This window comes from Eptatretus burgeri, chromosome 10 (assembly GCF_056783735.1).
Source record: "Eptatretus burgeri isolate ZD-2024b chromosome 10, Ebu_testis_v1, whole genome shotgun sequence".
NCBI lineage: Eukaryota > Metazoa > Chordata > Myxini > Myxiniformes > Myxinidae > Eptatretus > Eptatretus burgeri.
The window spans coordinates 7,445,365-7,457,602 of record NC_140970.1 but is presented as its reverse complement, the minus strand read 5'-3'; the positions used below and the strand labels follow the sequence as shown (position 1 = coordinate 7,457,602).

The 12,238-nt window shown below is 43.0% G+C and overlaps 1 protein-coding gene across 1 annotated transcript in view; it reads left to right on the top strand.

Annotated features, from left to right (window-relative positions):
- Positions 1 to 12,238, top strand: part of LOC147017910 (AF4/FMR2 family member 3-like) — a 188,528-nt gene that overhangs the window by 164,910 nt on the left and 11,380 nt on the right. Inside the window, exon 23 of the mRNA XM_085899923.1 lies at positions 6,682 to 6,866. Within this exon, the coding sequence (XP_085756049.1) occupies positions 6,682 to 6,866 (185 nt within the window). The remainder of the gene's footprint in view (positions 1 to 6,681; positions 6,867 to 12,238) is intronic.

The following is a 12,238-nucleotide window of genomic DNA, read 5'->3' as shown; positions in this document are numbered from 1 at the left end:
AAATTGTCCTTTATAATACTTTAGAATTACCCTTTTGAACCCGTTTTGCATTTACCCTTTAGAACCCTTCCTCTCAAGCGATGCTTTTACAGCAAAGAATATGCAGGTTTGCTATTATTTCTAACTATTTTTCTCTTAAAATTGTGAGTTCAACAAGCAACTGATGGGTTTCTGTGAAGTCCATGATAGCATTGATAGAGAAGCAGAAAGCGTTAAATATTGTGCTGTTTTGATGGTGGGAATGTCCATTTGCTTTTACGAGCAAGAGGAGGGTGAGAGTAAAGATGGGACAGCTTTGGAAGGAGTAGGTTGAGGCTTTAGGTTGGCTGGGGGGGGGGGGTGATTTGAAGGCTTGAGTGCAGTGAGGGGATTGATTTCTTAGGGCTCGAAGGGGAAGGGTGTGCACTTGGGGTTGGAGGGATAGGGGAGCAAAGATGGAACAGTTGGGAGATTGAGTTTTCGAGGCTTTTTGTTGAAGAGTTGTCAGAATTGCATGTGTAAGTTTAATTGCAGTAAAAGTGTGTGTGTGTGTGTGTGTGTGTGTGTGTGTGTGTGTGTGTGTGTGTGTGTGTGTGTGTGTGTGTGTGTGTGTGTGTGTCACTGCTGGGGGTGATGCAATCACCCTACAGGTAATGTGTGAGTGTAAACCAAAAAAAATAAGCTCAACTATAAAATATTGATTATGAGAAGTGAATTTGCATTTTTTAAATGAAATTTTCCTGGTGATCATCTGGATGGCTCATTGGTTCACGAGTCAGTAAGTGACCACTATGTTCATTATGGGTGTGTCTGTCTGTCTGTCTGTCTGTCCCGAGCAGAGTTCCGTGGGTTTTGATCCGATCTTGATAAAATTAGGGTGCGAGGTTTGTATCATGATCTTGTTGTGTTTTCCGGAGAATGGGCATGCTGTGCCCATTATGGGCAGAGCCACGCCCAAAAACGTGTTTTTAGGGGGTAGCTGGTTTCAAGTTACATCTTCTCCGAGGGGATTTGTCAAATCTGGCAGGAGTTTCGGTATTTGGTTCGCCCAATGGCACCTGCATAGCCCCAAGGAGCTCGATTTTTCATTTTTGTCCCAAGGTCAAGGTTACAAGGTCACGAACTTAGAAAATGTCAAAAAAAATCAATAAATTGGGCATCGAGCTCCTATGGTTTTCAACTGGTTCGAATGAAAGATGGTACGCAAGTAGTGCTCTTCGAGTACTACAACTTTCATCATTTACGTTTTTCCCAATTCCCGCCAGTTTTCCCGTGGCGTCCCCTCGAAGGTCAAAAAATTAAAAAGGCGAACCGTGTACATTGCTCGTGACACATCGCCGTCTCCAGACTTGTTGTAGTACAAATCCGATTGGTAGTCCAGTAATCAGCGATTGTTTTTTTTTGGTTTATGGATGGGAGTTTTCTATTTGGGACAGTGAACTTGGATTCTCCTCGAAGATCAGAACAGTCTCAAACAAACAATAATTTAGGAAATACATGAGGTGGAGGGGTTCATCAAGTTGTACGCTATCATTCCACATTAACAAAAAAAAATATTCATATTAATGGAGAAAAAAATAGTTCATACATTTTCCTTAATACCTTATGAAGGCTTATGAAAGAGCTGAATCATAGGGCGCATGTGGCAACAGACACAAAAAGGGACAAAGGGAAAGCAATAGGACAAAACATATTGTTACATCACAGCACAAGAGGAAGAATTGCTTGTGAAAGCTGGATATATGGTCTCTGCAGTGTAGAAAACCTTGGAGAAAACAAAATGGGAAGGAATATGAGATGGCAGTCAACCGCAGATTTCAAATGATGGAGGGAAGAGCTTGAGATATAGACTCAAGAATACAGTTCCACAGGCAGGAGAAGAGGGAGATTAATAATTGGACGCATGACCTTGCATTTAAACTTGGGAATGGTATCAAGGAAAGGGTTTCTGGGAGAAAACATATCACTACGGGACAGGTTTTTGGCATAGCACAGAGTGAGCAAGATCAGAATATAACTGGTTTTTAAAAACTGCAGGATCATCAACCTGCCTGCAGGGAGAAAGAAGCATACCTTGAGACTTGTCGTCCTATCAAGAGATACCAATGACATCGAGGGCTTGACATTCCATGGCCTCAAGTGGGATACATTGGGAAGCAGCAACCTGTCTGGAATAGGAAGCTCCATTCTTGGACCCTTCTGAGGAAGGCCTTGTTCCTTGTTAAATGTTGAAGACAGCAAAGAAAAGACTTTTCTTTGTGAATTATTCTGAGCTGGCAGCCGGTTTTCAAGGTCAGCTTGGAGATGTTTGCCCTAGGTAGGTTAGAGTTGATATTGAGGCCCAAGAGCTCAACAGAGCACTTTTGTCAGAGGCTTACGATCTTTCTAAATACGCAATTTTGTGTCTGTCTGTCTGTCTGTCTGTCTGTTTTTTTGATCGCGATACATTGAGTGGTTACTTATCCAATTGCAACCTCACTTGACAGGGAACTAAGGGTCACACGATGGTGATTATATACTCCCCCTCCCTCCCCCTCGGCAAGGGGCACTTATGCCTTGAATGAACTCCGTGTTGAGGTGTATGTCCGTATTAAGATAGCTTATCATGGCATTTTTCCAAGACCACTTATAAGAACATCATGAATGATAATATTAATGTTATTACAAAACAATATTGATACGAATAATATTCCCCCTCTCCAAATGGCTTTTTCGTCCTTAAACAAAGGCCATGTTAACATGTATAAATCACTTATGGTGTTTTTTAGGGCAAACCCCATGACTAAGAAGAAGAGGAGGAAGAAGAAGACGCATACCATAGTAAAAAATATATTATAATCCACAAACACATATGATTACCTTTTTAAACAGTCGCTACTGCTGTTTTAAACTGAAAGAAATCTTGAACAACCCCAACAACCCTGAGGCATTCCAGATGCTCATCACGTCAGCCACGACTAACGGTCCTGACACTAGATATACTATAATCTTATACACCCCAAAAAGGATAATAACATGACCCTCTCTGTCACTCCCATTGGGGGTGGGTGTACCAGTATATTCTACATAAAAATCGGACCATGGGTCCTAAAGCTTAAGACCCCGAGGACCCAAAATACCAAAAAGACCCTGAATACCCGAAAGACCCAGAGGACCCAAAATCCATCCATAACTTTTTGAGATATCCTGCTCCCAGACAGCCAAACAGACAAGGGTGAAAACTTAACCTCCATCCACCTTTGGTGGTGGAGGTAATAACAACAGTAATGGTATTAGCATAATGTGTTGTTAATACTGACATAATATCCCCCCCTCTCGAAGGGATTTTTTCCTCTTTGAACAAACACCATGTTAGAGTGTGTAAATAGCTTATCATGGCATTTTGTGGAAACCCCTTACCGGAAGTAAATAACATGATAAAACCACAAACACATATGATTACCTTTGAAACATTCGCTCCTGCTTTTTACACTAAACTGAAAGGGAGGAAACCTGGGGTGTGGTCATTTACCAAGTCGCTAGCTATTGCTTGCCAAGCCAGCCATTCCTTATCAACGGTTTTTAATGGAGTGCTTGCTTTAATGCTGAAGCCACTTGGCGAGCACTCCACAAGAAACTTGGTAACGGAACATAACACCGACGTTCTTGACGCCCGAACCTAAATCTACTGTAATATACAGTATATACCCGAGAGAGGAGAGTAAGATGACCCTTCCTGCCGCTCCCGTAGGGAGTGGGTGTACCAGTATAAATAAATTGGGTAATTTGCATGCCCATTTCTATGAAAAGAAAAAGTTAGGGTGCAGGTTATTTATTGCATCAAAAGACATGTTCCGGGTGGACGGATCGTTCCTCAGGATGTCGATCCGATAAATGGGAGGAAAGAGAAACACAAGAGTTGAGGAATGGAGTTATCTTGGATTTTCGAAGTTTATTCAAGACAGGCAATGTGAAGTTTTCTGTTCTCAAAGTTTTTGCTTCGCTGACGGTGTATTGTGAGGGGAAGGGGGTATAAAAGGGAGGGAGGGAGAGAAAGGAGGGATGGGAGGCAGGAGGAAGGGGGAGGGAGAGAAAGGAGGGAGGAGGGAGAGAAAAGAGGGAGAGAAAGGGAGGAGGGGAGAGAAATGGGGGAGGGAGAGGAGAGAGAGGAAGAGGGGGATGGGGGGGGAGAAATTAGGGAGGGAGAGGAGAGAGAGAAGGGAGGAGGGAGGGAGAGAGGCGGAGGGGTGACAGAGAGGACGGAGGGAAGGGAGGAAAGAGGAGAGGATGGAGGGAGGGGAGAGAAGGGAGGGAGAAGAGAGAGAGAAGAGAGGGAGGGGAGAGAGAGAAGAGAGGGAGGGAGAGAGAGAAGAGAGGCACGAGGGAGAGAGAAGAGAGGGAGGGGAAAGGGAGAAGAGAGAGGGAGGGGAGAGAGAGAAGAGAGGGAGGGGAGAGAGAGAAGAGAGGGAGAGGAGAGAGAGAAGAGAGGAAGGGAGAGAGAGAAGAGAGGGAGGAGGGAGAGAGAAAGGAGTAAGGGAGAGAGAAGAGAGGCAGGAGGGAGAGGGAGGAAGGGGAGAGAGAGAAGAGAGGAAGGGGAGAGAGGGAGGAGGGAGAGAGAAGAGAGGGAGGAAGGAGAGGGAGAGGGAGAGAAGAGAGTGGGAAGACAGGAAGGGGAGAGAGAGAAGAGAGGAAGGGGAGAGAGGGAGGAGGGAGAGAGAAGAGAGGGAGGAAGGAGAGGGAGAGGGAGAGAAGAGAGTGGGAAGAGAGGAAGGGGAGAGAGAGAAGATAGGGAGGGTGATATGTGACGATGGGTGATATGTGACGAGCTGTGTGTTTCCAGCGTCCCCGTGCTCAATTTAACTCTGAGTGAATGAAGTGTTAATGTCCAGAAAGGTTGTTAATGTGTGGAGCTGATCGTAATCAGGTTGGTAAACTCATTAAGATTGTGTATTCGGAAAGAATTCCTTCCCACCCCTGACAAAGTAAAGAAGCAACTCAGAAAACTAAGACAAAATAAAGCTCTTGGGCAGGGTAGGGGGGAGGGGGAGCAGAGTGGCAGATAATATGCATCCAAGAGTATTGGGGAAGGTTGTGGAGCAGATAAGCGTGATGTTAGCAGATATCTTTAATAGCTTGTTGGAGTTGGACAAGTACCAGAGGGTTGGAGAAGAGAAAATGTAACATCGTTACTTAACAAAGGATCCAGAGAGGAATTGGGGAATTATAGATCTGTTAATAACTTCAGTGTTGGGGAAGATGTTGGAGACGTTAATTAGGGATCAGACATGGAACCATTGACAATTTTTGATCAATATAAACTAATTAAAGGCAGTCAGCACAGATCAACCAAAGGGAGGTCTTGTTTAACATATGTATTGGAGTTCCAGAAAGTAGTTTCTGATCTGGTTTATGAGGGAAATGCAGTGGACATAGTATCTTTATACTTTCAGAAGAAATTTGATAAGGTACCACACAGAAGGCTGTTCACTAAGGTTAGGGTTTGTGGACTGGCTGGTGGAGTAACTAACTCGATTGGAAACTAACATCGTGAAAGGAAGCAAATAGTGGCTGTGAATGGGAGGTTGTCTGGCTCGGGAGGGGGGGGGGATCTCTACTGAGACCTCAAGGATCTGTAATGAGACTTATCCTGACTACATAGATATGGATAGTAAGCAGGCAGCAAAGCTCCAGGCAGATATAGTTAAAGCTAACAGGGTTTTTTATTTTATTTGTAGAGGGATAAATTACAAATCAAGAGGTGGTGCAAACACTCTGCAGGAATTTTGTGAGGCCTCATCTAGAAAATTGTGTGCAGTTTTCATCACCACAGCTGTGGAAGGACATAGCTGCTATGGAGAGGGTACAGCAGAGAGTGAGGATATTGATTATGGGCCGAGCTAGACTAAGGTAGGAGGATCAGCTGAAGGAGACATGACTTTTACATTAGAAAGAAGGTGATTACGAGGGGATCTGAAATAGATGTTTAAGACAATGAAGGAGATAAACATAGTAAGTTCCGAAGAGTTTTTCAGCAGAATGATCAGTGACAGGACCACGGATTACAGTTTTTGAGTAAATAAGAGGAGAGGTAAGATTGTAGGGTCTTTTACTCAGAGAGTAGTTAATGCATGGAGTGGTCTCCCTTGAAAGGTAGTGGCAGCAGAAACAATAGATAAGTTTAAATTGGGATTAGATAGGTACCTAGAATCTCTGAGGAGAGAGGGTACATGGATATTGGCAGCAGGAATAGTCGGTATGGATAGTGGTTGAGGTATGGATGAGTGATTGTGCACCTGTCATGTGGTTGTGATGTATGTGAGATGTTCTCGTCAGAGGGTGAATTTGCTGTCTGTGTTTTTTCATTCTCTACCTTACAACTGTATTCACTCCTTCCCCAAACTCACTCCCCCCCCTCTAAAAAAAAAAAAAGATAGTTACAGAAAAAAAATCTTTTTTTTAGAATTTTAAAATTAATAACAATAAAATAAAATGTTTAAACCCTCTAGTGATGTCTGTGCTTGCCCGACTTTTCTCATCCACACACTTCCACCCTCCACCCGCTTCTTCAAGTGAACTTAAATTGATAAACTGTATATGTCATGCAGGCTTTATGGGCCGAATGTCTCCTCCTGCATTGAAGTTCCTTGTGTATACTTCTGTAAGAATATTTTGTTGTCGATATGCTCAAATTAAGCGTTGCTTAGTCACACTTCTTCACCACAGGGCGACCACCACATTGTGCTCTCCATTGCTGGACACATCCACATCAGCATCAGCAGGGTCGGGCACATTGTCAATCCCTCAGTATGTGTACCATATGACTACAAGCCACCTGCATATTACAAACCAACTTCTTCACAGCTATGATGCTTGGGAACAGGCTGATGCCCTGGCCAAGGAGAACAGTGGTAAATGCCTCTTTCTAATACTTACCTCCATTAAGGGGTCAACTCCCCCACAATAGCATAGGTTCCAGTGTCTGTTCCAAAAAGGTAGAGAAAATATGCTTATCCCAAATGTCTTTCATATATTTACAGCCCTTGTGTGTTGTTTCTTGCATGGGAATTCAACTCAAATGAACTCAAATACATGGTTGATGTAAGATGAAGTTTGGACCAATAAGTGTTGTACCACTGGAGTTAGCATTAACAAGGAATAACAAGGAAATCCAACACAGGTGGAGGCCATTCAGCCCATCATGCCTGTGTGAGCACCACACCAACAACACATCAACCAAGCCTGGTGTTGGCTCAGTGGTAAGGGTGGCGGCTTGGAATCCTAGGGTCCTGAGTTCAAGCCCCGTCGGCTGCTGAATTAATACGCCAGGGGTTGACTCAGCCTGTCATCCTTCCGAGGTTGGCGAAATGAGTACCAGTTCCAGTGTGTGTACTGGTAGAGGGGCACTGCATCAGCGACACAGTCGCGCTTCAAGAAACGATAGCTACCCTGGCAGCTAAGCTGCCAGACGACCACCACCACCAACCCATCAACCCAAGATCCAAGGAAGAAAATGCAAAAAATGTTTTTAATTCATTAAATAAAAATTGTTTGTTTTTTTTTGGGGGGGGGGGTTTTGGTAGTTTCTGTCGTTTTTTTTTTCGTAGTTTTTATTTTTATTTTTTTCCTTTTCTTCCCCTCAGGGGAGGGACATGGCCTTGGTTAAAAACACACATCAACCACACAACCCCCCTTGACAAGACCCCCACCAACAGCACTCCGTACACATGCACACAATCATCCGTCAATGCTCAAACTACCGAAAAGTCTTATCAACGTCCCCATACCCCTTTATCTCCACAACTTCCAGGTAGCTATCTAATTCTAATTTTAACTTATTTACTTTTTCTGCTGCCACTACCTTTCCAGGGAGGCCATTCCATCCATTAACTACTCTGAGTGAAAGTCTCCTGCCTTGCTGCCATCTTAACGCTCCTCTTCTTTACTCTCAAGCTATGGCCCCTGGTCCTATCACTGTATACTCTGTTGAATAATTCATCTGCACTTATTTTATCGATACCTTTCATTATCTTAAACATCTCAATCATATCTCCTCATAACCACCTCTTTTCTGGTGTATAAAGCCTTGTCTCCTTCAGCCGCTCCTCATACCTGAATCTACCGAGGCCCGGAATCAATTGAGTAGCCCTGCGCTGAACCATCTCTTTCGCAACTATGTCCTTCCGGAACTGTGGTGACCAAAACTGCACACAATATTCCAGATGTGGCCCTCACTAAATTCCTGTACAATTTTAACACCACCTCTTTTTATTTATAAATGATCGCCCTCCGAATACAGCCGACAACCCTATTTGCTTTACCTATAGCTGCCTGGCACTGTGCTGCCTGCTTACCTCCCATATATATGATCACCCCCAGATCCTCCTGTGTGACACGCTCCAAAATGACCCCTTGGATCCTGTAATTTCTATTTTCATTGTTTTTTTTCCCATCCCCGACACCTTACACTTGCTCATGTTAAATTCCATCTGCCAGTCTTTTGCCCAATCTGTACAAGTATCAATACTTTCCTGAATCCGATCACCACCCACTCTGCTATCCATCTTACCTCCAAGCTTTGTGTCATCTGCGAATTTGGAAAGCTTACTCTTTACTCCATTATCCAAATCATTGATGAAAATAATTGATCGTAATGGTCCGAGTACTGATCCCAGAGGTACCCCACTCCTAACATCCTCCCAGCAAGACATCCTCCCAATAATTGTACCAATACAAATATTAGAGATCAATATTTGTTTGTACCTTGCTGCAGCCAATACACTGTTCAATTTCTGTGTTCTTGTGCATATTTCAGCCTTTTTATCTTGGCAAAACGAAGTTTTTGCAAGATATGTTAGTCAGCTTGTATGTTTTTTTTTTGTTTTTTTTTTGTCTGTAATCACGTATAAAAAATTCTGCAGAGCACAGTTTTCATTGGAAATTTTTGTAACTTCGCATATCAGAGGCCTATAGAGTTCCCTTTCAGTGTACAAAATTTTGAAGGTCAAGGTCAAAGGTCAAGGTCACTTTGTCGCAAATCAGGGGAGTCGACGAAACCCTTATTTTTTGAGTAATTTTGATCGGATCGTCTTCAAACTTCTTGGGAATATAGTTCATGGTTTGGCGCTCAGCTGATTAATTTTTGGGGCGATTGGCCTTGACCTTCATATGTTTTTTGTTTTTGTTTGTCTGTAATCACGTATAAATCACACTGCAGAGCATAGTTATCATTGGAAATTTTTGTAACTTCGCATATCAGAGGCCAATAGAGGTCCCTTTCAGCGCATAAAATTTTGAAGGTCAAGGTCAAAGGTCAAGGTCACTTTGTCACAAATCAGGGGAGTCGACGAAACCCTTATTTTTTGAGTAATTTTAATCTAATCGTCTCCAAACTTTATGGGAATATAGTTCATGGTCTGGCGCTCAGCTGATTAGTTTTTGGTGGCTATTGGCCTTGACCTTCATGGTTAGCGCCTGAGGTCAAACATATTTGACCCCAAGGTCAAATTTTCAAGTTTTAGGAACCATATCGTGTGGTACCTCAAATTGAACACCTCGATGAGTGCTTTCTAGATATGTCAAGCTTGGGACATTATAATGTCATTTGGTGACGTTATGAGGCAAACACATATTTTTCATGGTTACTCTGTAGAACGATTCTCATCGGAATCTCTCGTAGGCAGATATTCCTCAAGGAGTCGCTCCTGGTGGATAGCAGCTCTGTTCACCTCAGTGTGACCTTAAAGAAGTCACACGTGGTCACCTTTTGGCAAGATACGGGTCACCCTGTGGGTGACATTGTTTTTTTTGTTGTTGTTGTCTTGTTCCCCTTTCTTATTAGAAGTTTTCTTTCTGCAACACTCCTTTATGTTCTTCCTTTCTTTGATAGACAGTTTTTTGTTTCTTCCAGTTGTGGGTTTGTCAATTGCAGATGATGTTTCTATGTACTTCTTGATTGTACTTCGGATACCACACCTTAGAGGGGAACCCAAATGCTTCGACCACCTTGACGCTAATCTATCTGTTGTTACCCCACGAAATAGATATCTTGTATTTTTCGGATTTCCAATTTATAAAGTAGGTAATTTTGCGATTAAATGTTGAATTCTTCTTCAAGCTTAGCCGTGATGTTGCACCTGGAAGTCGACAGAGCACTGTTATGAAACAACAGAGATGGCTCGATCTTGTGGTTATCCACCACAATTGAGACTGAGAGTGCCATCCACATGATTAAGCAGAAGAAATAGCCGTCACTCTAAATTGTAAAACCATCTCTACCCAGCGACCAGCACATGTACACGGGCAATTTCAGTGATTAATCAAACACCTGTGTTGGCCTGCCGGTGACCGATTGCATCTCGCGAGATGTGTTCCATTCCCCCCTCCATAATCCCCCATCAACCCTCACCCCCACAATACCCACCACCACACCATTCCTTCCACCATCCCTCACAATCCCGCATCAACCATCACCCACACAATACCCTCCACCATCCTTTCCCCCCTCCACCATCCCCCCATATTACCCACCACCCCACACCTCCTCCACCCCGCACCCCTCTCCACCCCACACCCCCCCCTCTACCATTCCTCCAAAAATCCACATCAACCATCATGGTGGGACAAAGCATTCATCGCACATTTTGTCGGCAGTGTCTGAGTGTGTCTGGGAGGTGTCGGCTGTTTGGTGATGACGGGTATTTCTTCTGGAGTAATATAACTGATTTATCAAATAATACAAAATCCCTTGTCAACCGTCAATTGAATGGAAAAATAAAAGTTAAAAATATGTAGTGAACATGCAACTGGCGTTTTCATCTTCACTAACACCTCCCTTGTCATCTTCGTCTGAATCGCTCACACAAGGTTCAAAATGATTCGGCTCCACAATTGCCCCGAAAGTGTTTCCATAACTAATTTTGTCTCCAACCGTTTCTTTAAAATCACTCTGATAAGTTTCAACATTCTGAGAACCTTCAGAGTTGCTGATGATCGTGGAATTGATATCTGAATCTGAGCTTAAAATTGTTTCTCCATGTTAGCGGCCATTTGGATCAAGCTGGGTTCCAGGTGTGACGTCACGAGCAAAAATAGACACTCGATGGCTTTTTTGACCCTATGTGATTGCCAAAAATAATTCAATTTTTCCCTCCTTCAAGTTAGACTGTGATTAATGATTAAAGTGGTTTTCAGAAGAAAAAAAATGCTTTTGGGTTCCGCTTTCAAAATGGAGTTATGCAAGCTATTTCACTCAATATTTTTCTTCTTTATGAATGGAAACACAACTATATGGCAATCTTCGACTGAAACTTTAGCCAATTTGTTTTACGTTAACAGTTAATCCTGATTGATCTGCACTCTGCAGTACGAAAAGTAGGCTTTGAGCTTTATGGATGTGTTGAGAGGAGCACCGAATGTGAATGATGAGGAATACCTGACAAGGATTCATCAATTATATTTGATGAGTAAATGTAATGGATAAGCTAATGCAACACTTCATATAATTTGCTCATGTGAAGTTTACTTTGAGTTGTTATCGTCACAAGTTTTTGAAGATTCTGATCAATGTGAATCAAAGATTATTAAATGACGACCTTGGTTTCTTCTCACCCAAACAAACTGTATTAATAACAGTCAATAATGTTATAATAGGAGGAAACACTAGTGGAGGCTTAGAGTAAATTTATGACGTTTGAGTAAATAACATCCATGTATTATAACTTATAAATTTGTTTATCACTTTTAAAATTGCAATATATACATATATATATATATATATATATATATATATATATATGTATATGTATGTATAGTGTTACGGCTGTGGAAATTCACAGAGCACCATATAGCTCCTTAGATCAGTTATGCCGATAAGTCTGTGTTCAGATAGATTTCCCCAGCGTTGTCGAAAGGGCTTTATTCGTGTCACCTGGGCTGTGATCTTTGAGGTAGCCGTTTTTCTTTTACTATCGTTATTTTGGACCAACCATAACGCCAACCACCAACCACCCTCTCCGCAATGCCAACCACCAACCACCTTCTCCACCACACCAGCCACCCACCACCTTCTCCACCACACCAACCACATTCCCCACGATGCCAACCACCAATCACCCTCTCCACAACCGCCTTCACAACAACAACATCTCCTCAGCATCCCCTAATCCACATCTCCCCCAATAGACCAACCCGAACAATATCGCCTCACCTTCATCCCCGAAGCGACGCCATCTTTGCGCCAGCCGCGGCGAGTCCGCATCGAAAGGCATCGCTGCAGGCACAC